Genomic DNA, 26,758 nt, shown 5'->3' on the forward strand with positions numbered 1-26,758 from the left:
CGTGGAGCGCGAAAAACGAGAGAGAGGACGACGATGAAACTTCGAATTTCTTCCTAACCGATCGAAATTTATTTACGAAAGTTTTGTCGTACGCTTCGGCCGAAGATCCTGCTAAACAAGATGGTGTATCATCGAACGAAATATTACGATTCGTAATGACGATTCGCCAACGTAGAAAATGACTGGTAACACAGGCGCGACGATCGTAGTTTGGACTTCGAATCGGCGTTAAACGCAGTTTCGTTGTTCCCGCAAATTTATATAACGAATAGAATTAATTGAACGTTAGGAAAGATATCGTGGAAAATATTCTGGAAAGCGGAGAATTTTCATCGTGTCCCTTTGGTCCTTTGATTTACAAAATGGCGCGGCTTTGCCTGGGCGGCATTATGGTTTCCCCATCCTATAGGGTGAAACTCCATTCTACAAAGCTACCCTTCACGTGGGGTGAACTCACGATCCCTCGCATACTGAATTCGAAAGTAACGTAAGGGAGGGGATAAAGGGAGAAAGGGTGTCCAAAAGGCACTCCCGGGAAATTCCCGGAAAATGGTTTCGGTGCAGCTGGGTTCGCTGATACCGCCATCTCGGAATCGTTGTTCATAGTCGTTTAATGAAAATGAACATTGATCGTTGGTAATGTAGGTTTCCTATTTCGAGAACGTAAATCTCGTATTTGGTCAATAACTGAACACCGCGTCTTAGTTCACGAGGTTACAGTCGTGATCGTCGAAATTTTTTCTTTTTTTTTTATCTGGATGAATTTTACAATCAATTCTCATTGAGAATTATGAGTAAATTTTTCTAGCGTGGTACTATGTCGCGTTTGATGATTGTTTATCGTGTGTTTGGTTCTAGTTGAATCTAGTTAAATTTAAAGGGTAATGTCTTTTTAACCTGCGGATCTGATCCGACGTGTCAAGAAATTGAGTAACTAGTGGGTTTTGGTGGTTGTTAACTCTTATGTTATATCTATTATTGAATTTGGATATTTCTTCTTTGATCGTGGGCATCTTGAGGTCGCGATGATCGTTTCGTTGGTAACATACCAAGGTGCATCTATTAAGAATTTTAGAATCGTTAAAGAATTTCTATGTTGAAATTACTTGCTGTTCCCCGTAGATGATCGTCGAAATAGAAACTAAATTTGACCAGAAAATTAGGAACAAAACATGGCTAAGAAATACAAACGAAATAATCTCCTTTACATTTTTCCATTGAAACAACGTTTTTTTTTTTGCAAATGATCGTTTATTCTTAATCGTTTATACGTACATGCGTCTACTTTTACGTTAGAATTTTATTTCTGCAAGTACGATAATAATTCTACTTGCAGCCAAGCGAGTTTCTTTGTTTCGACGTTGTATCGACGGACGATACTTTATCTTCCTTCGACTCCTCCGATTCTTCTTCCGGCGCTATCAACTTGCCCATCATAGCGGCCGAGTAATTTCCTCTTCCTGGATCGTCGAAGACGATTCGATCGTTGAGAATCCATAAACTGTAACGGATCTCGGAAAGAAGTTCGAAGCCCACGCTGCGCGCCCATGTTTGACTCGCGCCGCACGTGAAAAGGCCACCGATCGCTCGTATTCTCAAAGACACCGCAACTTGCACGCAAGCGTTCAGCAACGCGATCTCCACGCCTTTCTCTCGATAAGACGGATGTACACAGAGAACGTATACGCAGTAATACTCCTGCTGACCGAACGTTTTGTGCGCATTCGCTTGCTTGATCAACGTGTTCAGCAGATGCATGATCTTGCGCAGACTCTCTCCTTGCAGGATCTACGCGATGGAAACGCATCCCCGTTAGAATCCTTAGTTTAACATTTCTTTTTCGAATATAATAAAATCACGTGGAATCTTTAACGCGAATTTCCGAGTTTTGTAAAATTTCTTTCGCTCTTTCGACAATTTCCGCAGCTACGCGTTGCGTTTCATCGCGACGATCCGCTCGTTAATCGCGGCGTGGCACTCGTTAAAAACGCGTTAAGTAAGAGGATTCGTTCTCGAGGTTTTTGCCCCGTCGAAGCTTCGCTGGAAGGTTATCGCCAACGCGACCGCCTTTCGCGGCGCAAATCGCGATCGTACCTGCACACGATGGTAAGTGTCGGTTTTCTCAGGGTCGCTGTTAATTCGCGCGACAACCGCTCCAACCACACGACCAGATTTCATACTGGTAGCGATCAGGCTTGTCGTGTCCTTCATCCACGTTCTTACGAGCTCCAGGTAACCGTTCACCGACGTTTCGTCTTGGAGCAACGAGGACGCCTTGCACATGGGCTCGTCGCGAAAGAAATGGCGCTGTGGAAATCAGATGACGCTACAACCTCTCAGACCAGACACTTACAACCGGATACGAAGGTGGTGAAAAAGGTTGCGCGGCGAATCGACACGGCTTCGTACGCTGCATGATTTCGTTTCGTAGCTAAACTTTGATCAGACGCAAAGCTTCGTCGTACTGCGACTCCCTCAAGTCCGATATTCTACATTCGGCCGACGAGTGCCATTCGAGAGGAGCTTTCATCCGAGCTTCCACTCCCAACGCGAATTCGTCTTTTTCCTCGGTCACGTCCATTTCCATAGGTAACCGATATCCTGGAGATTCGGTATACGACAAGCGTTACGGTTAACTTAAACTCGCATTTTGTGGAAAAAAGAAAGAAAAATTGTATAACGCGTTAATACAGAAATTCCGAATGTGTCTACGAACGAATACGTCGAACCGAGGATTCGATAAGGGAACAACTTCAAAGTCGAGAATCGTCGGGAAGTTTGAAAGCAACGTTAGGTGAAATTTGTGCGTGCGAAACGATCGAAAATTTCCAATTGAAATTCCTCTATCAGAGATATCAGCGGAACCGAGAAATATACGAAATATCAAGCTCGTTAAGCTTCCTCCGGATAGTTTTTTTCAGTTTGTCATAATATGTTTGCCAAAATACAGAGTACGAGAGACAATTCGATCGAGGCTCGCAGACGGAGCTCGATCAAGGAAAGCGATTTCTTTTCGCTGAATCTTCGCGTCCTGGCGATCAGAAAGTTACAAGAGAAGGACGATCTGTACATGGCGGACGCGCCTATGGTGTGGCAGAGACTATCGGCGGGCTATCGGATCGTCGACCTTCGGTTAAACAGATTCATGCAAACGCTCCACTTTGTACTAGTACATCGCCGCCCGAAGTACAGTTTATTACGCTTAAAAGATATCCGTAAATTTCGAAGCAAATCTCTACTCGATCGCACCAATTACCCTATGCGTCATACGCTCGTTATTCTAAACGGAAATGATTTGCTTTTCCCTTGTGCACCTTGAAACACCGATATTTCAAAGAAATTGCACGAATGCTTCGGATTAGGCCGAATCAGATTAGAATTACGCGTGTTTCAGACCTATTTCTGTCGAACGGAACCGCTGTTTAAGGCCATCGGTTTGTCCGACGACGCCGTCTCCATGAAAATATTCATGAACGGGGTGTTCAAGCATATGGAAAGCATGATTAGCTTCTGTGCAGTTAAAGAGGGAACCAACGATCTCGTAGGTGTACTCGTCGCCTCGATGTTCGAAAAATCGCAATGGTACATTAAGAAGGAACTATACAGCATCGTGAAACACGTCTTTGTAAGCATAGAAATTGTCGAACAACAATTAACCGTAATTAACATCGCGAATGTCGTCGTTTAAGCTTAGAAAAGAACCGATTACCATTTACCAATTTATCGTTTAACCGTTAGAGTTACCATGTTCTTTTTTTCGTAGAAAACATAGCGATATATAGTTTTCCGTTTGTAGATAGGAGAGACGTTGCGCCAGGTAATGACGTTGAAAGGCTACGTCACTGCCAAGGCTCAGACGCACGAAATAATGAACGTGGGCGGACTCGTATGGATCGACATCCTCTGTGTGAAACCAGAGCATCGGAATAATGGCATCGGCACCGCGTTGGTACGTTCTTGCATGACTCGAGCGAGTTACCTCGCGACAGCTTGCGCCGGACAATTCACTTCCGGAGCTGCCCAAACCATCGGTACGTTTCGTTTCGTCCGCTGTTTCGCGATCACGACCAAGCGGTTCGCGTCGTCATTCGGATAATGCGTCAACGCGATCCGATACTTTCAGCCAGGAGGTTAAATTTCCAAACGCTGTACGAAATACCGTACGAACATCTGCACAAGGAGAAGAGCAAATTCAAAGTTTTCGAACACTGTCATCCGGAAAATTATTCTATAGCTTGTATGGGTGTTCGAGTGTCACGACCAAAGTTGCAATTACCAATGGCGTCTAGTCCCACGTACGAGGAGAAACGAGCAAACGATCGAGCCAAGGCCAACAAGAAGCGAAAGAAAGCGAAAAAGAAAGAGTAAGACGCGTATACCGCTACACGAACCAGTGTGTTTTTCCTTCCAACGATCCACATTTCTAACGTTAACTCTCGCCGTTTACTTTTCTCGTCGTTTTACTCCGCTGAATATCTTCTTACTCGAACGCAATTATACTTATTTTCTGAAATGGAAAACGCTGGTCTGGAGATAGAACGTCGGCAGTCGAAACGTCGTAGCGGAGATGCAACATACTCGCAGAGTTACCTATTAAAAAAGTGTATAACGATGGCAAACCGAAATCTTTCCACGACCATGTACGTATACTTTTTTGTTCAACCATGAATATTAAAAGCATATATTATACGTAAAATTGTTCGCTGTATACTGAAACAAGGTGGTTCCCGATGGTAGCGTATCAACCTTCGACGATTTTGCGTGACTCCGATGCAAATACGATCGTGCGATAGGATCGCGCTCGTGATTTTTAAAAGTAGCCGAGGACAGAGATACAATTTATATCGTACTGCATCCGGTGGGCGTTCAATTTTACGATTCTCCACAACGCGCACAAATTTTTTTACAATTCGTCTTTCCATTGACGTTGGGTTTCAAAATCCGGTCGTATAGGTAAAGTTTGCCAGAAGTCTATTCTCTCCCGCAGAAGATTCTCCGACATCCGAATGTCCTCTTGACCTATGTGAAGATACTCGAGATTCTGCGTTCTAACCGGTTTCCATTTGATTGGTATCTGCTTCGACACTTCCGGCGTAGGATTTCTACGATATTAATTAGTCTCTCAGCGCTCGATATCGTCGCATCTTCCAAACAACGATCCAACAGATAACCGACAAATTGTTTCTATCGTGCGATCGTATCGGAAATACTTACCCGGAGTTTGCAAAGTTGTACCAAAGGCTCGTGAGAACGTCCACCATCTCGAGGTCCTTCTCGCTCAGCGGTATATCCTTGAATAATTGTTCTCCGACAGGAAACAGGTACTGAAGTTCGTCGGCGTGCGATACTCCGTAATTATTGTTAATATCGCCAAATATCCTGCTGAACGACGCGCTTCCTCTGTACGATAGATAGTAATAATACACGGGAGAAGACTGCTTCTCCAGATAGTTGCGCACCGAAATGCGAGACGCGTGAGTGAACCAAGCGTCGCTGAACATCTGCAAAATATTCGAACGATTACGACGAGCAACAACAGCAACTTATCGCTTGGCCCGAAATTAATCGTAGGAAATTACAAACGTATCGGTCGAAGGATTTGCCAAATCTACTTCGACTCGAACGAAGATCGTAGCTGCTACGATATCCGCATCTTCGTACCGCGACGTATCCAGTGGCCTTCGTCGCGGCAATAAAAATTCGCCGCAACGTAGCTGCATACGTCGATGATTGCGGAGCGGCAAATATATCAAGAGACGAGTTAATCGCCAATACCGATGGAAAAATAACAACTTTGATGGAGTTGGCGATTAACGTTAAATAACATCGGTCACCGAATTCTGAACAATTTTTTGTACTTTATACAAAGTTGAAGATTAAATGTTGCATTTCGTCTGTGTGCGCGCTCGCCTGTGTCAAAATTGTAGGTGCGTCGATGTAGTCGTATCGTTATCGGCAAGTGTTTTAAGCGAGTCGCTACCTACTTCTTCGTATTTGAAATTCAACGACTGGAATTTTTATCGCCTTTTTTCATAATTTATACAGATACAAATATAAAAAAAAAAACGTTGTCAAAATTCACGAGTACACAACGTGTTGACAGCATCGCACGGACGTTATGATATCCAACATGTTTGTTTTCGTGTAACTTTGAAAGTAAAATCGATCACTCGTTATACGTCTAGGAGAAAATTGTTCAGAACGACAACGTATTTGTTCGACAACTTCGTCGCAAATTCTACTTTATCCGAATGCGTAAGTTTCGCGGCGAACTCACGTTGATCAGCTGGAATCGCGTGGAATTGTCAATGGCAGCCTGGTCGAAATAAAACTTGCGGATTTCGGTGGCCACGCGTTTTTCTTCGCCTTTACGGCACGTTTCGTCGAACAGTAACGTCATCGGAGCGAGATCCAAGAAATTCTTGTTCAGCCTCTCGACCAATTCTCCGTTGTTTCGTCCGTACAATCCTAATGAAAAAGAAAAAAAAAAGAAAAGAAAAAGAAAACAAGCAATTATACCGGTCGTAAAGTTTCACGAAGGGAAATAACGTTAAGGATGTAACATGGAACGAGAGAAAACGAGTCGTGCGCTTAGTCCGAAAATACCTGGTACTAGGAGCGATCCTTCCTCGGACATAATTCCTGTCATCCACGGAATGTCTGACAAGCGGCCATTCCTCGACATAACTACGGGATCTTCCGTTATGAATGCACCAGGGTGAACGGGTTCGATCACAGGTTTGAAGGGTATCGCCGGACAGTAAGAAAATTCCTAACGGAGAAATAGAAACAGTCGATTTTTACAATGTCCGTATATCGATTCTCAAAATTCGGTTCCTAAAATTTTCTTACAACGTTATTCTAGATTTTGTGACACGGATGCTATACATAGATTTTGTCAGATCCTCGCTTTCACCGTTCTCCATATACACCACGATAACTCGAACGAAGCTGTAGAAACGCTGCTTACCCTTTGATTTCCATGATTTTCGGCTACGTCGTAGAACATTTCGAACTTTCTCTTCTACATTTTCTTATACGCAACTGGTGGATTGCGAGATACGCGCGAGAACCTTGCGACACTATGCATTGAATTCTACTTATACGGGGTTGGCGACTAAGCGATTGCGGATTTGCTCGTTAGATAGTATTGACAAAATCTGCAATCACTTAGTTGCCAACTCGATAGAAGCGAGCATGCGTCGATATCGGCTGCCGTTCGTTTATCTTCCGTTTACGAGCAACGTTTGCGCGAAATAATAACGAATTAATCAGAAATATAATAGAACGACGGATTGATACTATTTTACGAAATAGAGTGATCGAAAAATCGGAAAAATCGATGATATTCGCTTTCGCTCGTGTTACAAGTTACGACACATGTTTGCGGCAGTCTCGCGTGCACACGCTGAGCACAGGGTCTTTAAGCTCGCCCGCGGCTCTCGTGTATAAACAGAGAAGTGGTCAGATAAGTGGCCAGCGGCCAATACTGATGCATCCGCTGTTGTAAAAATACGCTGTGTGATATTTTCAATTTTTTTTATCAATATCTTAAAAATTAAACGAAATTTGCCGAAGGACAGACGCGAAGGACAGAATAATTTAAAATGTTAATTTTCATAGTATGTGCAAAGGTCAGGGAGAATGGAATATTCGTACGTTCAAAATTCAAGCATAATTCGAATCTCTGAGAAACCCGTTTAGATATTTATTCTCCGATTTATGATTTATATTTTATATTTTATATTTTAGATTTATATTTTTCCGATCGAAGTTCTCTCGTTACCTTTCATATTTACTCAACGCCAATAAACATATCGACTAGGAATTTACATCGGACATTGATTTTCGTTGCTATCCTGACATGTAGACACGAGTGGTTACCGGGCATGCATGATACGTTAGAAAACGCAGGAACTGGTTTTCCACAAGTTAGAACTGTCACGTTAAATATTTAATATGTACGGGCGACGTGCGTTTCTTTTCTATTTCGCACAACGTATTTCTCAATTTCCCGACGTAACCAGTTCTCGTCATGTTGCTTGATTTCATAACTGATCTACATCGATAACGACGAAAACAAATTTCAAATGGAAAAATTCTCTCGAGATTTGCAAACACAAATGCAACTGTATCGAGAAGATTGATTTGCGGCGCATAAACATCCAGCTGGAAGTACAGTAGCTCGATGTATCGTATCACGAAGGTACCGGTATACGCTATGAAGTCACACGGTTGCCTTTTTACCTTGTTTCACTTAGCGAGCCGCAAATATTAATTGCGCGAATAACGTAAACTTATATAATAGAATTCAATCTACGAACATGTTTCTCTTCGTATAGAATTTTAAACGCTCAGTGTTAAATTCTAGCGTTAAGACTTTGTTTCACGCGGGATAGTCTCGTTAGTCGTAGAAAAAAAGTGATTGGTCACGAAACGTAATCTATAATTTACGAAATTATATATCAGACGTATTTCTCTTTGTTGCTTTCTTCATCCCATGACTCGGCGTTCGTATCGAATCGTCCTACGTTGCTATTTCTTCGAAGACCTCAACACGAAACGATCGTCGAAACGATCTCCGCTATATTAAATGACTTCAACTTTTACTATTTTTTCGAAAGTCGATAGTAGACCGTAATCGTTTCCAATATTTCAGCTTCCCGTTATCTCGTTTTTATAATTTTACGATTCTACGCTATTATGGAACGATATCGTCAAGGATGTATCGTACTTTACCGGTTATGCGCGTCTGAAATTAACGAACATCGTCGTATAGCTTCCCTTTCTCTCCTCCTAGAAAGACGGAATCTCCTAAAGCAGCGGGGAACGAGATAATACTACTTACTTGAAAAGCTCGATCGGTTGCGATAAGTTCGATGGCATCTTTCGTACGCAGGCAATCGACGAGCTGCTTCGAGTCTTTCGAAGGGCAAGCCAGAAGTTCGGCCAACTTCGTGGCCCTCTTTCTCGCCGAACCGGGTTTTGCCACGGCCCAACGACAGTCGCCGGTACCGCTTTGCGAGATAGCACGATGGAAAAGTCCTGTTTCGTACAAATGTTATATATATGTTTTGCGTAAGTGGCGACAATGCCTTTTACAAACAAATGTAATTACATAATTTTCATTGTTAACCGTGAACGTGACGTTGAATGAATAATAGGATTACTTTACAGCGTGTAAATAATCTGGCATCTTTTCCTATCGATTCTCTGCGCTCGAACGTTGCAATTTGATATTCAAGATGAGTGCTTGGCATGGGAATCTGGACTTTTAATTATGCACGATCGCCGCTATTTTTCTTATGAAACTTCGTATTCGATACTTGTTCGAACAAGAGAATTGTGTGCGACGAACAACGCACCAGAGATTACGAAGCGTGAAAACATTCAGAACTAGGAACGCTTTGCACGCGTTACTTCTTTTCAGCTTGTCGTGCATCGTTCGTTACGCAATTTCGGAACTTACCGTGAATTTTATTACTGTCGCGTTGCAACGCTACGTTTCGTTACCGTTACGTAGCCTAGCTCGAAACTTGCAATAGGATACGCTAGTACCCCACACTTGCAGTTCTTCTTTTCTTACCAGTTTCAGTCGTATGTTTTACAGTTTATCGAAGATCGATATGATCTTTCCGAGGATTAAAATGTGCGTAACCGCCAAATTCGTGAAAGGGCGAATGTATCGAATTCGAAATGTACCTATACTCGGCAAGGCAGAACGAAGAATACGGGCTCACCTTTCGACAAATCGCTCATCATGTGATAATGGGCACTTGCACCACCAGCGCTTTCCCCGAAAATGGTCACACGATTCGGATCACCACCAAAGGCGGCTATATTCTCGTGTACCCAACGAATGGACATTGCCTGATCCTTTAATCCATTATTTCCAGGACATACCAGATCCTCCGTGCTCAAGAATCCTATTGGCCCGAGCCTATCGTAGATTTTTAGAAATATTTCACGAACGTTAGTAAACACGTTGGCATCGTTCGACATCGATAAATCGTTTCACCTGTAGTTTACGGCCACGAGAATCACATCGTGATCCAATAAGAATTTAGGATGATAATAGTCGGAATGACCAGCGCCACAGACCCATCCGCCACCATGCAGCCAAATCATAACCGGATATCCTCCCTTTAATTTGTCTTCCGCAGTGGGCAGCTTCGGCGTGTAGACGTTCAGATAAAGACAATCCTCGTCACCGACGATCTCATCGTCGTAGGTGAAGATATTTCTTTGAATACATATGTTGGCGTCGTCTTTAGCCGATCGTATTCCATCCCAGGCAGCTGCCGGTTTTGGAGCCTACAAACCAAACGAACAGACGCACGTTGTTGTTAAACTACGCCACCCCTGGCTATTATAATTATCCTTCTTTACTACGAGAGATGAACAAATTCTCAACTTATCCAGCTTTATTATCGTTGGTAACGAGGATTGATAGTTTAACGGTATATAAAAATATCAGTTCTTTTTTAAATAAATTACGATATAAACCTTAACCGTTTAAGGCGTGACATAAATCAATTCGATCTGCATAAATAAATACTGAACTAAGGCGCCGAGAGTTCGTAAAAACTAGCGAAAATTGTTTATTTAAATTAAATTGCCTATCTAATCGTACAATTACAAGCTTAGATAAATAAATGAAAATAGGTTTGTAGTTTATTGATAATAAAAAAAAAAAAGAAACTACTCGTTCGATATCTTTGCTCGACACGTTACGGTCGAATGTCGAGAATTCTTTGATTTTCCGCTGCAACACTTGGCTCTGACGAGCAGAATTCTCGTATTATTATTTATTCCAAACACATTTCATCGAATTATGCTATCAAGGAAAATATCGTGGTATTAGGAAATCCTTTATATAATTCGATGGTACGTGCGGCTACATGTACCGGGAAAATCTTTTCAAGTTTATGATTAATTTATGGATTCACGTTAAGTGGTAAAGCACAAGGTACTGAAACGTATAGCAGGATTTTCTACAACGTGTGGTTCTTCTAATTGAAAAACCATAATAATCGACCGACTAAATTCGCAAGACTCTTAAATAAGATCCAAAATCATCGTAAAAAAACGCCTTTGGAGTTTCGCCTTTAGAGATATGCGACTTACCTGAAATCTGAGTTCTTGAACAGGTGGAAGCGCATACGGTATGCCCCGAAATCCGGCGAATTCCCTGCCCTTCCTTGTTCTCATAAACAGACCCGACAACGTGCCATTCTTTACTTTTACCAGCGGTGCGTTCGCTGCGATAAACTCGAACAAGCAAACGCACACCAAACAGAATATCAACAGGCCTCTCAGATATCTCGTCATCTCAAAATTGACCGAAAGAATCGGGCGAGCACCGTGTGTGCTGCTGCTTTTGTATCAAACTCTCCCTATCGATGTGCTACAAAAAAAGAAAAAAAAAAAAAAAAAGAAGGGGAAAGTAGAAGCGATTACGAATCAGCGATTATACGTATAGATGATAATAACCGTGATGAATATAATGACTTCTGTAATAGTCGGCAATTTTTACTTCTAATTATACCCTGGAAAATACTGGATCAAACGTCCCATGGGTATAGTCGCTACGAGAAGGCTACTCGATTAATCTAATTAATAATTAACGATACGACGGATGGCTAATGACTCGAGCGAATCAATGACACGCGATAATTGACGCGAAGCAAATATCCCGAACGAATCGCTCTATTATTAGTCGAACAGATTTCTTACTAATGAGTGGCGCTGTCCTTTTATTTTGAAAATGCTTCTAATTACTGGACAAATATTGTATACGTACGATCGTAAATAGGTGATTTTTCGTTCGTTGTATAAGCAACTGAGTTTGTTTTAACGTTAAATACGATCGGAGTGAAACGCGTGTACGATTCACGAAGGCAAAATTACGACTGTTTCAGGTGAGAGTCGTTCCTCTGCTCGTTAGTTCGATCATGTTGGGACGCACTCTTCGACACTCACACGATCATACGTATCTTAGTCATTAGTGATATTTCCTGTTGTTTCACTGGAATTGGTAATATATGTTTCTTGAATATTTAAAGTTACTCCGCGGCCTTTTTGTTAACATCGGAGATAATATATACGGACTATCTACAAAACCATAACTTGAAAATGATAAACGGGATAGCACAAAGGCAAAAGGAGGCCTCCCCTCCTTTATGCGTTGCATAACACTTTCAGACAATATCTGCGTTTATTTGCAAGATTGCGTTGGGTCTATCGAAAGTAACAATAAATATATTCGTATTGTTTAGTATTTTCCTTTTTAATTACTGGTTGTATCTTTTTCAAAGTTAATTATCCGTTTTCGTTAAGGTTTGTACGTAACTGTACGTACAAGGAAAGAATGGCCGAGAAAAATACTAAAGAAACAAGAAACTATAAATTATACTTGGTATTAACGACGATAGTAGATCTAAATATAACGCAGCTAAAGAAGCGTTGCATATTAATATGGAATAAAAATCGTAATTATTTAGAGAATCGTTTTATAATTGTATGTACAAAGTATTACATAGAAATAGGGATTTAACAATAGCCCCATTTTGTAACATATTTACTTATAGCATCGTATTTGTAATATTCAAAATAAAAAGTTTCTAGTACAGAACATCGGCTTTTATGAGATTAATCCATCGATACGTGATACGCGTATAATCGATCTAATGGAAACAGTTTACCCTACAGAAGAAATAATTAACTCGGCAACGTTTACATCTTGACAGCGTACGGTAAGTTGCATTGTTACTTGACTGTCCGATATCGCTAATCTTGCTCGAGCAAGGATTTCTTTCGCTCCTCTGAAGATGCCACTCAATAATAAAGTATGCGTAGCAGCACCAGATTGTACTCGATTGGTTCGATCTACGGCATCCAAGCCCAAAAATCCCGTGAGACTTTGAATCGCTCCTTCCAAACTGTTCACCGATGAGCCTAAAGCAAATGTTTCTTCCAGCCTAGTGAATCCTGCCGAAGTCGCTGCCTCCCACGCAGCATGGAAATCTAATACTCTGTTTCCGGTTCCTAGAACTTGATCAGCCAACGTCACCTCCAAATCCTCTAACTAGAAATAACAATTGTTTTTCTTTAATAAACAAGTGCCAAACTTATCGTATAAAGAGCAAATAAAATTTAATACAACGTTAATAAGAATGCCCTTGGTTTTCCTGTATTGTAATTGTAATTATAGATAAGGAGAAACTATGCACCATGTATTCATCGTTGTATCCTTGATCGGCATCTGGAACACCCGTCGCAGGGTCGCAATCACGAGCTATGAATCGCAGAGTTGTAGGAATAGTAGCGACACTGGCATAAATGTCTTCTGGATATTTTAATACTGTATATGTTGTACCAAGCTCGTTGTAAGGTAGACGAGGACATAGAACTTCGCTCACGATCATATAGCTAAAAGCAGAGAAAATATCGTCTTTCGGAAGATGAGATATCTTAAAAAAGAATATACTCCAATATAATTACCCTTCAGGTGCGTCGACAGCTACTCTTACATCCTCGAGTAATTGATCGGGAAGAGTATTTACACAATCGAATTGCAAAATAAGGAATTCCGCGAACGTGTGCTTAATGCATTTAACGTTATATTCCGTTTCCGACTCTGTTAATTCAGAGACAGGCGAAGACTTAAGCAACGGAGAATCACGAATAATGTTAGCCAAATGTGGTATCTGTAATAATTTTTCCATGAAGCTCTCCTCGCGCGTTAATCGAGGTTGTTGTTTCACAGTAGTATGTAGTTCTACTTGTGTTGGTTCTTCGGCCGTTTGCGCTGGTGGAACCTGTAACGCGAACATCGATCGATTAGACTAGAAAGCTTTTGAATTTCGGAAATTTCAAAGTTTCGATTAATTACCTGCGAGATGTCGAATGGTTCGTCCATCGATGTTTGCATATAATTTCGCAAAGCTCTTTCCAAACTGGGTACGGAGAGGAGAGGAGGTTGTATCAAAGGCAAAATAGTTGGTTCGTTTTGTTCCTGTAGAATAGTGCAATAATAGGCTGCACGATCGCGGACTTCGTCATCCGAATCCAATTGACAGCGGGACAGAAGAACTAGCACGTTTGGTAGTAACAGAGGACATGCTGCTGCAAAACGTGCTAACGCGGTAACCGCGGCTGCACGAACGCTGGCACTTTCCAGAATCACGCGATTGTAAATGAAGCGAATATATCGAGATGGTTGTTTCGAAGTTGGCCCTTCCTGACCAAGTAAGTGAAGAATGCGAACGGCGAGCGAGTTATGCTCGCAATCTTCGATAAATTCGCAGAGATGAGCCAAGCCGGCTTCTTTCGCATCGGCATTTACTTCCATAACAGCTATTATCGTATCTGCAATTGCTGCTTTGTATTCGAGTCCTCCCTCGTCTCTTAGCATAGCAGAGAGAAAGTTCATCAAAACAGTATGTTTCCGAGGGAACTTTTGACATAGAGCTCTATAGAAAGGACGAAAGAAGTATGTAATATAATTTTTGTCTATACAAGTAAAACTAATTGAAAATAACTATAACGTTACCTTATGGCTTGTACAACTACGACCTTAAATTCGTCTGAAATTTCAGACACAAAGGTAGCAATTTGTTTCATCAATCGATCAACCGAACTTTCCGCTCCAGTTTTTAATAGGGTAGTAATTGCCAACGTAGCGATAGATCTGTTCGAATCGGTAATTAAGTTCTCTAAATCTAAGTTGCACGCGGTAACTGCCGTTGGATGAGACATGGCAACTTTATTCAAGGTTCTAACAGCGGCGAATCTCAAAGCTGGTTTCTGAGATCCACAGAATAATTGGAGGACACTAATAGCAGGCGTTATCTCTTTCGTGCAATTTCTTCCAAGATTGATCAAGGCATGTGCCGCTTCATATACCACCATCTCTGATTTATGACGTAAACAAGTTTCTATAAATCCCAATAGTTCTTCTCCTTTATCGACTTCGTCTAATAATTTACACGCCATTCTAATTAACATACAGGCTGCGTATGGGCTTTTTGGACTTGTTCTCATAAGCTTGGCGACTAATTTAATCACAGCATGTTTATCTGCTTTACGCGCTTGATACAAGACACCAAGGGCATGGTACTGAACCATCACGTTATTAGAATTTAAAGCTTCCTGAGCTTCGTTTGCCCATCTACGTGCTACATCTCCAGAGACTTTGGTCAAGTGCAAAGAGGAAACTAGAGCCGCGCTGGAAACAGCAGGAGAACGATCCACTATAGCTTGTTTCATATAACGTTCGATAGCTGCTAGCATTCCACTGTCAGTGATGGTACATAAAGCTCTTATCGCAGCAGCTCTGTACAAATCTTCTTTCCCGGTCATATCCTTGGTTAAACTGGAAGTAACTATAATCACATCTTCTGCCAGAGAACTCAGTTCCTTGATACCTAGATAGACCAATCTTCTCAGGACAACGTCCCTGGACTGAAACAATTTGGTCATGGCAAAAAATGCTTCTGTTGCTTCCATCGTACCCAACTGTTCTCCTTGGTTCAGTAGGTATAAGATTTTGGTTAGAATGTGCGCGCATTTTCTTGGGTTAACTGGAGTGTCGTTGAAGGTACGAGCTTCCTGAAGAACGGTTGTCTTTTCTAGGTTTTGGAAAGGATTTCCCCCACCTATTAACACAAGAATCGCATAAGCAGGTATACAGAAACGTTCATCGTACATGAATTACTTATTCGAAAAGTACGTATAAACGTCTATTTCAAAAGAATAAAAATCAAGTTACGTGAAACAAAAGAATTCATTGAGGAAAAATTATCTTCCACGACGAGTAGTAGCCTAAATCTGTTTACAAATAACTGTCACAAGAATAAAACCTATCCGTTTAATTTCACATAAAAACTTGAACTTATAATAGTACGAAGGGAAGGATGTTTATTTATGATTACCATCTTCTTCCTCCTTCTTATCACGTTTAAAAGCGTTCATTTTGTAAAACCACTGTCAAAAAATCGGAAAACAGGAGACACGTCACCTCGATTCTTTCACATGGGAGCCATAAGAATGACCTCCGCCATATTGTAACGGCGAAAAGTCGAAGCTAGACGTGTACTTTAGACGTCGCAGTTAGACGATAAGTAATATCTACCGTCGATAAGATCGTACTCCTTCGAGGTAAAACAGGCGGAAATCGCTGTACAAAATCAAGAACCAAGCGAATTATTCGACGCGTTTAAAAATGTAAAATGGATCTGTTACCATCAGATTCGATTTGTAAAAAATAAATTTAAAAAGATAAATTGAAACGAAAGCTCTCGAAGGAGGTCAAGAAGCAGCAATCGAATCGATTTTAAAGGAAAGAAATAAAAGAACGCAAAACGCAAATAGTATTTTACTCTATTTTTTAGCACAATTTCATAGAGCGGTATACAAATAACGATCTCGTATATAAAATCTTATTCCCCATACAACAACCACAACTTTAAATTTTGTCGAATCGGCGCAAGAACGAACACATAGGTGGCGTTACGCGTAGCGAAACCGATTTAACGAAGCTTCGTCTCGTTTGTATTCGTCTCGTGTGTATTGTATTCTCGTTTGTACGCCAAAGTCGCGTCCCGTCGGTATTTCTATATTACCAAATTATCCGTCGGAAGAACAAAAGTTTCTACAATTTGACGCGCTTTCCCTGCAACTGGTAATAGCAAGTACAATGTTCTTTGGCACGTAAAAACCATATTAAATCGATTTAATCTTCTTTCCCGCTTCATTACTTTCACCGTATATGTATATATATATATAGTTAACGAACGAACTATCTACAAAATCCACGACGAACGTACCTTACTAACGATTAACGTATCACGATTAGGTAATTCTCTTCTCTATGTCCGTATCAGTCTGCGATTTGTACAATTGTTTCAAGTCGGAAATCGTATTTCTCTTGTCATTCGATTGCGAACTTTGTCTTATCCTTTGTACGATTTGAATTTTCGCGGGCGTCGACACGTTCTTCTCAGCCGAAACGTCTTCCGAGGACGATCGATCCTCTGACGACTTGCCCATATCCTTGCTCCACTTGTTTAGCCATTCGCTGGCGACAGTCTGATAGAAACGGGAAAAAACGGTCGTTACATTTTATTTTCATATTTCTGCGAAAGATAACGACCGAGTTGTATCGCGGTCGACAAGAACAAGCAATTAGCTAATATTACGTTTTTGTCGTCGTTTCCTGGCGTAGTCACTGCGTTTGACTTCTTCTCCGTCTTCTTTGATCTATCCAATTCCTTCTGTAATTTGCGCTCCAACTGGTACTTGGCCACTGCCTGAGCCAGCGATCCGAGCTCTCCTCTCATCGCCGCGCCGAACATCGCCTGTTTAGAACGCATCAACATCATCGCGACTCACGTTCAGCAAAGAAAACGCCGATTACGCGATTAGAAGATCGTTTCTACCAAGGTACTCACGTCTCGACGTCTCTTCGAGTCGGCATTGCTAATGGGCTCGGTTTCCGTTTGCGGTCCCAACTCAAACAGCATCTGGAAGTCCGCGTGTTCGCCAAGCCGGAAACCAACGCCTATCCTCGAGTCGGTACCTGTCGCGAGAATCGTGCGCCCGATTAGCCGGAATTGTTCTTCTCGCGTCGATTCGGTTCGAACCGGTCGCGCACAGGCGCGCCTTGAAAAGGCGAAACACGCGCGACCAGTGAAAGTACCTCGCGCGTTCGCGTCACGCGACAAAACGTTTCTTTTTTTTTTTTTTCATGCGTATCGAAGCATTGGATTTTATCGTGATATTTCGGCAAACTCTGACACGGACAATTACACGTTTACCTTTTTTACGCAATCACCGGGGTTACCTTTCTTTATTGGTGGGATATTGGAGTAGATGAGCGAAAGTATGGTGGGCAATTCCTCCGGAATAACGAAACACGTTGCGTCTGAAAACCAGTAACAACCACGTTATCGCACAATTGCTTCCTTCATCCCATTCTTGCAATCCAATTATTCTATAAGGATCTTTTCATATCGACCGTCTCGCTCGTAAAGATGTTTTTGCGCCAGTCAAGCGGACTATGATCGAGGATGTTTGCGACATTCGGGGCAATTCGTCGTAAGTAGGCGAAGGACGCGGCACGTACGACACGCGTATGCGTAGGAATCGACACTTACGTTCGCAAAGAAGCAGCAGGATACACAGCTTCGCTAGGATGTCCTTCGTGCTCCACATCGTTTACATCAAACAGATCTTCCTCTCGTATACTCGCAGTACGCGTGCGATCCTTGTTCGAGCGTGCGGATATCGATCGACTTTCCTGCCGCCGATCTTCTGTAATTAAAATCGTCGATCACGAACCATCCTGCCGACCTTTTTCACCGACGAACGTTAATCTCGTCGCGCTTTGTACTCTTTACGCGGCGAGACAAAACGCCAACAGCGCGCGAACAAACGTTAAACGTCGGACGACGACGTTGCACAGATTTTCCCAGGCAAATCGTACGAGTTCGATATTCTTGTCGGAATACGGGCAATTGGAAATCGAAGGGAATCGAAGCAGAAGGGAAGAACGCGAAGACGTTGGCCGATTCAACGGCTCTCGAAGACCGGGAAAACGTTGTTCGACTAGACGCGCGATCGATGGTACTTACATGAAAGTGAAATCTAAACGTCGGTCTGGCAGGTAACACGATGTCGAGCCTGCGTACTCCAGCGAACGCGATAGAATGCAATCACGTTCCTTGGCAGCGCCGGTGCGAGAAAGAGCTCTCGAAAGAAGTGCTCGAGTGAAAGGAGACGTCGGATCGAGGATCGAGGTCACCGTGTCCGAACGACCGTCGATCGATCGGGGATGAACTCTCTCTCCGTTTCCTCGTTGTCTGCCCCTTCCTCCATGGGAGCGCGCCCGTTTAACTTTTCGGCGCGACGCGTGTCATTTGCCCCGAATTTTTTCTTTCTCTCTTCGAGCACCCACCGATTCGACGAACATCATTTTCCCAATTCGAACTCCACTTTACGGAAACACGATGGATTTTTCGAGTTCGTTCGAATGGAAGGTAAAGTATCGAGTTTTCGAAGAATCGGTGCTTGCGCGCACTTTTATTCAAATAAGACGGCCGTTTGCGCTACTCGCACGCGCTTCGTTATCGCGACTATTCGTTTTTTCGATCGACGAAACCTCGACCGACTCCACGTGGCGTTACGTAAAATTATGTAAAAGATTCTCGCGAAATTGTCGTAACGCGTTAAATGGTAATTTTCGGCGCGCGTCGTGTTTACGCGAAACGACGATGCGATAGATTCCCCGGAGGCACGCGAAAGCCCGCAGCGACTCGAGATTCCCCGTCGTTCGAGAATTTACCCGGAAAAGCAGGGAAATTATATATTCGCTGGAAAGTGAAACTACCTGGTCGATCGGTGTCATTTTCAATAGCAGCCATAGAAACCACTATCCTGTTCCTCGTATTCGCTCCACTACCTTTTCGTCGAATACCATCCGAAATAGCGAACCACCGTCCCCTTACCTTTTTCACCTTATCCGTCGTGTCACACGGTCCGGCATTCTCTCGCCCAGCGAGATATCGATGAATTTTACGCAATCCGATTGCGCAATGCGCCAGCGGTATGTTTCATTGAAGAATAGCGACATTGAGACTCGCGCGCAATAATCTCGTAATACCGATCCGTTTTCTCGAAACCGAGACGTTCGTCGACGCGAAGAGCAACGCGAAAAGCGGAGAAGAAAACACCTGTCGAAGTGGTCACCACTTCCAAGAAAACTCTACATCTGGTCTTTTTAGTTTTCTCGAGCCATCGACAGCGTATGGACAAAAGACTGGGACCAAGGCAGACCATAAACAGTAGACAGGCGACGTTGGCTTCGGGCTTTTCAGTTATAGAGTAACACTGGACCAGCTCAAATTATGTTCCTACTTGTACTTAAACTTCTGTATTAAAATATATTTTCTACCTTACAATTTATCCACGCGTTTCTCTCTTTGTACATCTAATAATTTCAACGATACCAATATCCGGTAAAAAGCATCGCTTTAGCGACGCAACTGGTTGAACTTTACTTGGCAATCGTATACACGAGAGAAGAGTAAAGAATCGTTTGGAAAGATTTTGAAAAGAGAAGAATCTTCGTCTCTTTGAGCGACGTTGCTCTCGACGATTTGTCGTATTTCGATGGTCGGCGAGGTAAAGGAGCGATCGTTGCGCAGTTTGTAACGATCGAGCGACGTACCTGTGAAACTTTCTGTTCCACTATACAGGTGTTTTAAGTCGCTCGTACCATTACCACGAGCCATTCGTTATCACGGAGAACAGTTTGTCAAACAGCGGATAATTTGTTGTCAGAAGGGAACGCGTATGCGAACGATCTATCAACGTTCCTTCCGTCGCAATTTACCTGGCGCGTAAATCGATTTATTCGACGCGGCGTTTGAATCGGTGGATCGAATTCAAACTTTTCAGGAGACCGTGAACGTTCGTCGAAGCTTACCGTACAATGCAAATGCGTACATACGACGTAATACGTACGTAACTGACGACGTTCCGTTGAAAAATATGCACCGTGGCATTGTCTATGGGCGCGCTCTATCATCGGTCCTGTTGATAGGCAAGGCGAACACAGGCGCGATAGCGCGCGCGTTATCAGTCGTAACCCACAGTTTCCTCGTTGAGCGTTCAGGTTTGCCCGCGCATAACGGCGTGTTACGGTAAAATGCCAACCAAGGATCAAATTCTTTGTTTGCTTTTCGCGCGATCGAGTCTCGTTTAGAAAACCGTGGACGCGACGCGGTGGCGAGAAAATCTGCACAGGACGGTTCGTATCGTATTCGCAAATTCATTAGCTCCGAGCGATTCGTAAGGACACGTAACGGTTACGTAAATCGTGTATTTAAACGAAAGATTAGCCGATGAGTCCGTGAAATCGTCTTGGTGACTCGGACGTTGGCGCGTTTAAAGGCATTCGACTCGGAGGAACTCGGACGAGGATCGTGTACAGCGCCGAGAGTCTGCCGGCGATCGAATCGTCGATCGAATCGAGATCGAACCACGTTTTCCGATCGCTCGTACATTTTGTATGCGTTAACGTAAGTCGCGCACCGGCGGCTACCGGCCGCGGTCGCGGCGGAGGTAGGTAGAGTAGAGTCGTCGAAGCTGGGGAGAGGGGCGCGTAGATAGCGCGTTACTCGTTCTTCCTTCTATGCAGCCGCGTACTTACGTTCGTCGTTCACCGGTAGTTGACGATCGCGCACCAAGTCACCGCGATCGATTCGTTCTTTCGGCCTGTTTCGTCGTCGTTTCGTCGACGACTCGCGAATGCCGTCCGATCGCGCGAAACCGCGAAACATCCTCTGGTCGTGGGACGCTGTCTTGGCCGAGTGAGTATCGTCCTGAGGAATTTGTCGAGAAATTCGGCGATTCGCAGGAAATACCGAGAAACTTTTATCGCGACGACGGGCGAACGTTCGGCTTCGCTTCGATCGAGCGTCTTACGTTCGACAGGAAGGATACGTAATATCCGGGAGGAAGGAGAACATGGAATCGCCGATAACGTTCCTCGCGACGTTGCTCGGCTGAAAAGCGACTCGAGACAAACGCTTAATTCGCCCGGTATACGCCATGTATCTGTACGCGGTTTTCTCGCACGGTGCGCTCGGTGTGCGTGAGTTTCCTCCGACCAGCGCTTTATCCCGGCACGCGAGTGCAACTCGAATAAAGAGGAAAAAGATCGAAGCGACGGTGGCTGCATTCGGCTCGACGTGCTCCTCCACGTCGGAAGCTTCCTCTCATTTTTCTCGAGCGGTTAGAAACGAGCGCGAAAAGCACAAGTGTTTTCTGCGCGCATTCAACGCGACTTCTTTCTTCTCTTTCCTCCGACGCGAGAATCGCGCGACAGATGTACGGAACGTGACGCGACACGCGAGTAATTTTCCTGCTCTCCGCGTCCACCGCCAGAAACACACCGTCTCGGATAAACGTTTGGGAATAATTTCGGTAACGTAGTCAACCGGATCGGGACGAAGTAAACCGTAAAACGGTGAAACTAGAAAGCCGACTAACCGGCGTTTCCGATCGATCATCGATCGTTTGTCGTTAACATCGATCCGTAGTAATCTTGAAACGTTTCTAGTGAATGGTGCACGGTGATCTTTTTGGCCCATGGGGCCGAATTCTTATCGTCGTAGTAGCAGCGCTGGCCATCGTCCTTCTCTTGCTCGTGATCGCCTGTTTTCTCACGCCAGGATGCCTTGGATACGAATGCGTGAAAAGAAGTAAGCCCTGCCGTTTACGCCCAAACGCGTATCGCGTTATCACCTCAAACATTGCCATTCTTACGAGCTTCGATCCATACGCTCGAGTATCGCGCTCCCGATTAAAGCGACAAGTTGCAAAGTTTCTTAAATTCCACTCGAGGGCCGCTTGTTTGGAAGTTGTTCGCTTCGTCGCTGCAGCGGAGCTACTCGAATACCGACACGTTTCGTTCATCGAAATTTATCAATTTATTAGAGCGTACTTTATTTTCGCCACGCGTTCCATCTCCGATTCGAACGTCGATCTAGCGAAGCGACGTGGTTCGACGAGCCGTCCGTGGTCGGGTGATCGTTTGCTTTATCGCACGAATACGCCGAGTTTACGAAACGAGGATGTAGCGCGACACAGCGCATCGTTTTGTCGGCTGTCCGAACTGGCGGCCAGGCAATTGGTGTCGGTGCTTAGCGTTGATTAAACGTCTGGCGACTAAGCCAAGCCACTGGTATTTCATTTTCTCGGCACGTCCGCGAGCTCTGCTTCCGCGCACACGTGCTTGTACATGAAACGCGTGCCGGGAAAAATAATCGCGCGTACGCCTCGCTTTTGATACCTTTCGAGCCAAAGGGCCTTCGAGCCTCTGCTCGCTAATACGCCGACGATCGCTCGGTTTACCGGATGCTCGCGTTTGTCCACTCGCGGAACGCTGCTCGACGCGTTTCAATTGCTATGTGGAACGGAGATTCTTCGCACGCGTTTACGTAAAAACTAAAATGACAAGAACGCGCGGATCGGTCACGAAACTTATCGTAGATCGTTTCTCCTGCCTTCGTTTTTATAGCGTTCGTTTCAGCTAGTACGTGTCGCCACGCCGGTTATAAAATTATTCGGCCGTATGAGGAGCGCGATTCCTTTATTCGAAGCGACATTTATCCAACGAAGAACGGACTATTTGGCTGAAAGGAAGGAAGCTTAAATTCCTGCATGGTGAATCGCGAATCGTGTGTATTCGCGGCGGTTGATACATTACGCCATTGTTCGCACAGTTATATTTATACACACATGCAAACGACGACGTTTCCTTCGTTTCCTCCGCGACGTTACGTAATTAGGTATGTCATCCTGCGAACTAACTGCACACAGGTCTTCGATAGCGCCGCTATGAAAACGCCCATTCACAAGGCAACGCGAGAATTCGATAAATTCTTCCATCAGACGAGTATCTTTTTTCTCTCCGACAAATAGTGTCGCGTCACCTAAATCGTGGTTACAAGTTCGATGAACTTGCCAATTAAAAATGTCGAGTACTCCGCTTTTTAATCGCAAAATTAACCAGCTTTTACCTTTCACACGCGTTTATTCACCATGTTAAACGTTTCGAATCCTAGAATGCTCGTCGTTCGAACGTTTTAGAAATCGGCACTCGGTCCGCTACGTGTACGTTAACCAAAGCGCAATTAGCGGCGAGCAATCGCGGCTGTTTACAAATTGCATAATCAAAGCGGAGAATAATTCTTTGCAGAGAGAGAAGCAAAAAGTGTGCCGTTGCGTGTCAAGAGCAAACAGAATGAAAACGTCAAGTTGAACGATGTCAGCTACAGGTCATGGAGATTGGGTAGCCTGTACGAAGGCAGCAGCAACGGTACCTTTCGATTGCGTTTCTTATCCGTTTCCTCTATCAGTCTGTTGTCCGATTCTTACCTCTTCTTCTTCTTCTTCTGCTTCTTCTTCTTCTTCTTTCAACCTGGCTAACAACACGTCGATCAATTTTTGCACAGGTACGATCGACGAGAACGCCAGCCCGATCGAGGCCAATTCCTGGAATTCCAACAACGCTCAATTCGGTTGCACCGATACTTCGTCCACCCTGGTGAGCTCCGTTAACCGTGCTGATTTTCATTTTAATTAGCCGAGATCGTGCTGCCTTGTTGATCCATTGGCGCGTGTTACGTTGCAGAATTTGGTGCAAAAGGATAAGCAGAAAGCCGAGAGGAAGCAAAAGGAATTCCCGACCGAACTGACGATAAGCCTGCAGTACTTGCCGCCCTGCGACGAAACTATTACCGGCAAACTCGTTATTGGTATCGAGGTATAAACGCTTTCCTTTCATCCGATTCTCCTTTGTGCCTACTTTCTCGTCAGAATGGAAATCGAGTTATGAATCTCTAAGGACTCGCGACGTTCAACGGCCTCGGGTTCGTTTCGTTTCACTTCTCCGACGTTGCTCGATATTTCATCAGCTGTGTCTATACGTACAGTTCTAAAGGCCGTGTTAACAACGAACGAACTAACGAATCTCTAGCGACGGGCAAAACGCGCGGTAGCTCGCTTCGTATCGAAAGAAAGACGGATAATCGCGAGATTAATCGACTCGCGACATCTTCTTGAACGAAAGAAGAAAGTTTAACCGTTGCACCGTGTGCAGGCGTTATCCGGCCTTCCTCCGAAGCAATACAACTGCACCTTGGAACCGTACGTGGCTCTGAACATAACGAAACAATCGTGGAATCACAGGAACCGACAGAAATTACACAGTTTCCGCACGAGGGGTGTCAGGCACACGGCGAGCCCCGTTTTCAAGGAAACGTTCGTCGTAGCGAACGTAAAACCTCACGAAGTTAAGGTACGTACGTTTTTATCGCGCGTATCCTATCGTTGTTTCGACTCAAGGTGAAAAAACACGTCACTCGTCAAACGCATCTACCGTGAAACTCGCTCGAACAAAGTATATTTTACATAACGAACGAAGGTTTAAACAAACGTATCGACGTCGAATATGTAATTTTGCGCGAAGAAAACGGGCCGCGAAGATCGAACGCGTTTCTCTATTTCTCTGCAAGTGTTCGCTGCGTTCGCTACATAACACGATCGTTTTTTCCTTTTTAGGAATGGATTCTCGATTTTGCGGCGTACGATCGCGACAGATACGCCAACGACACGGAGCTGAGCACGCTGAGGGTGTCGCTGAAGGAGGCGAGGCACGTTCTACAGAGTCCGGAGATTCATATGTTCAACTTCAGAATGAAGCAGTCCAATTTGGTACTGGCGTAAAATATATCGAACGTTTCGATTTCACCTTCTTCGATTCCTCTTCGCTTACACGACGTTCTTTGTTACATGTTGCAGGCGCTTGGAAACATTTTATTAGCTATTAGTTACTTACCCACAGCGCAGAGACTGACTATAAACGTAATGAAAGTACGCGACGTGAAGTTTACTCCACCGGTGTCGTGTTTAAACGACTTTAGTAAGCGCCGCACGTAAACTTACTCGCATCTTCGTTTTTTCTTCGTACTTTGTTATCGCTGCTCGTTGTTTCCAGGTTTTTACGTCAGGATATTGATGCTCAATGGAAGGACAGGCCAACGAATGAAAAAGAAGAAGACCCGATTCGTCCTTGCGAATTCGCACTCGGAGTTCAACGAAACACTGACGTTCGACGTATCGTACAATCAATTAGACATAGTGCAATTTCTCGTGGTATTGCGCGGCAAAGTGCGTATCAATTTCGACGACAATTTACAGTTTGGGAACGAAAAGTCGCGTAACTGGGAAATATTTTAGGCCGCGCCTGCCGAGCCTGCCGCCAGCACCATAGAGCATCCGAGTGACAGCGAGGATTCGATAACGTCGATTCAAAAATCGAAAGACACTTCCATCGGTAAAGTTGCGCTTGGAAAAGGAGTCAGGGGGTCGACAGAAAGGCTACACTGGTTCTCCGTGCTTCAAAATCCTAGAAAGCTAGTTACCGTATGGCACGTATTGAAATAAGGACCGAAGGACAACAACGGTAATACGGAATGTGGATAATCCAACGTTATTGCTCAAATTGTCTATAAACGTGCATGCTGCTGTTACTATTTAAAGAAATTTGATAACGCAATACGAAAGTATATTTGCACGATCATCCTATGCGTTTACCTTCGAATGACGCAAAGGGACGATGTTCTGATATCGTATCTTCCCATAAACGTTTTTCCCAGGTCAGAGACAAAGACACTTGCGTTAAATAAATAAACGGTTAAGCAGTGCCATAGTCGGTAGACGACTAAAGTTTGCAGAGGTACATTTATGCCGAAAAAAAGAATCACGTAAAGATACTTTGTCCGAGCAGTTTATTCGAAACTATCTGAATTTTCCATCTTTTATTATCTCCTTTTTGTTTTTCGAAGATGTAAATTCTTAGCGCTCGAGTAATATTTATCGGTTTCCGTAGATATAGTATATTTTGGGCAATAACGTTATATCGTACGTTATACATATACACGTAAACGTGTAAAATATATTTCTATATTTATTTTGCAATTTGATAATATATACGATAAATATATATACGTTTAAAAGTGCAACCAAAGATCGCGAAAATTGTAAATGTTATAAATATTTGTGGTACTTTGTTAATATATCGAATCTTATTTAAAATGTAACGAAATAAATAGTACTAGATATGTTCATAACCGTTACACGTTTTGTATAATTATCGGTTAAACCGTCTCTTTCGATTTCCATTTAA

At 43.6% G+C, this 26,758-nt stretch overlaps 6 protein-coding genes across 13 annotated transcripts; 2 read left to right on the plus strand and 4 right to left on the minus strand.

Moving 5' to 3' along the window:
* Window positions 1-1,228: 1,228 nt before the first annotated feature.
* Window positions 1,229-2,587, minus strand: LOC105666345. Its single transcript, XM_012314904.3, has 3 exons — window positions 2,438-2,587; window positions 2,095-2,307; window positions 1,229-1,788 (listed from the first exon to the last, which is right to left on the minus strand). The coding sequence occupies exons 1-3, from the start codon at window positions 2,585-2,587 to the stop codon at window positions 1,327-1,329; spliced, it is 825 nt and encodes a 274-aa protein (XP_012170294.2). The 3' UTR covers window positions 1,229-1,326.
* Window positions 2,588-2,932: 345 nt separating this feature from the next.
* LOC125386111 lies at window positions 2,933-4,662 on the plus strand. The gene is made up of 3 exons (XM_048410985.1): window positions 2,933-3,169; window positions 3,395-3,658; window positions 3,797-4,662. The coding sequence occupies exons 1-3, from the start codon at window positions 2,933-2,935 to the stop codon at window positions 4,094-4,096; spliced, it is 801 nt and encodes a 266-aa protein (XP_048266942.1). The 3' UTR covers window positions 4,097-4,662.
* Window positions 4,663-4,825: 163 nt separating this feature from the next.
* LOC100647870 (venom carboxylesterase-6) lies at window positions 4,826-11,961 on the minus strand. Of its 2 annotated transcripts, none has more exons than XM_003399691.4 (9): window positions 11,804-11,961; window positions 11,128-11,407; window positions 10,019-10,314; window positions 9,741-9,940; window positions 8,849-9,045; window positions 6,607-6,772; window positions 6,278-6,468; window positions 5,215-5,501; window positions 4,826-5,102 (listed from the first exon to the last, which is right to left on the minus strand). In XM_003399691.4, exons 2-9 carry the CDS (start codon window positions 11,329-11,331, stop codon window positions 4,904-4,906), a joined length of 1,740 nt encoding a protein of 579 aa, XP_003399739.1. In that variant the 5' UTR covers window positions 11,332-11,407; window positions 11,804-11,961; the 3' UTR covers window positions 4,826-4,903. The 2 variants fall into 2 exon arrangements, with proteins under 2 accessions (XP_003399739.1, XP_020721358.1); XM_020865699.2 differs by having other exon boundaries at window positions 11,737-11,923.
* Window positions 11,962-12,495: 534 nt separating this feature from the next.
* LOC100647748 (coatomer subunit gamma) lies at window positions 12,496-16,094 on the minus strand. Its single transcript, XM_003399690.4, has 6 exons — window positions 15,936-16,094; window positions 14,555-15,659; window positions 13,895-14,474; window positions 13,504-13,820; window positions 13,233-13,431; window positions 12,496-13,087 (listed from the first exon to the last, which is right to left on the minus strand). Exons 1-6 carry the CDS (start codon window positions 15,973-15,975, stop codon window positions 12,701-12,703), a joined length of 2,628 nt encoding a protein of 875 aa, XP_003399738.2. The 5' UTR covers window positions 15,976-16,094; the 3' UTR covers window positions 12,496-12,700.
* Window positions 16,095-16,367: 273 nt separating this feature from the next.
* On the minus strand, window positions 16,368-23,606 carry LOC100647547. 5 transcript variants are annotated; one of them, XM_020865808.2, is made up of 6 exons: window positions 23,589-23,606; window positions 18,159-18,315; window positions 17,846-17,926; window positions 17,454-17,581; window positions 17,202-17,360; window positions 16,368-17,091 (listed from the first exon to the last, which is right to left on the minus strand). In XM_020865808.2, exons 2-6 carry the CDS (start codon window positions 18,214-18,216, stop codon window positions 16,855-16,857), a joined length of 663 nt encoding a protein of 220 aa, XP_020721467.2. In that variant the 5' UTR covers window positions 18,217-18,315; window positions 23,589-23,606; the 3' UTR covers window positions 16,368-16,854. The 5 variants fall into 5 exon arrangements, with proteins under 5 accessions (XP_020721467.2, XP_048266666.1, XP_012170293.2 ...); XM_048410709.1 differs by lacking the exon at window positions 23,589-23,606 and adding an exon at window positions 22,057-22,195; XM_012314903.3 differs by lacking the exon at window positions 23,589-23,606 and adding an exon at window positions 20,527-20,712.
* LOC100647432 (synaptotagmin-2) lies at window positions 21,047-26,708 on the plus strand. Of its 3 annotated transcripts, none has more exons than XM_012314897.3 (9): window positions 21,047-21,374; window positions 23,768-23,887; window positions 24,024-24,115; window positions 24,203-24,334; window positions 24,671-24,868; window positions 25,132-25,284; window positions 25,372-25,492; window positions 25,568-25,740; window positions 25,810-26,708. In XM_012314897.3, exons 1-9 carry the CDS (start codon window positions 21,197-21,199, stop codon window positions 26,014-26,016), a joined length of 1,374 nt encoding a protein of 457 aa, XP_012170287.1. In that variant the 5' UTR covers window positions 21,047-21,196; the 3' UTR covers window positions 26,017-26,708. The 3 variants fall into 3 exon arrangements, with proteins under 3 accessions (XP_012170287.1, XP_003399735.1, XP_012170292.1); XM_003399687.4 differs by lacking the exon at window positions 21,047-21,374 and adding an exon at window positions 22,130-22,268; XM_012314902.2 differs by lacking the exons at window positions 21,047-21,374; window positions 23,768-23,887 and adding an exon at window positions 22,130-22,268.
* The last annotated feature ends 50 nt before the right edge of the window (window positions 26,709-26,758 follow it).

Source organism: Bombus terrestris, chromosome 12 (genome assembly GCF_910591885.1).
Source record: "Bombus terrestris chromosome 12, iyBomTerr1.2, whole genome shotgun sequence".
NCBI classification, from domain to species: Eukaryota; Metazoa; Arthropoda; class Insecta; order Hymenoptera; family Apidae; genus Bombus; species Bombus terrestris.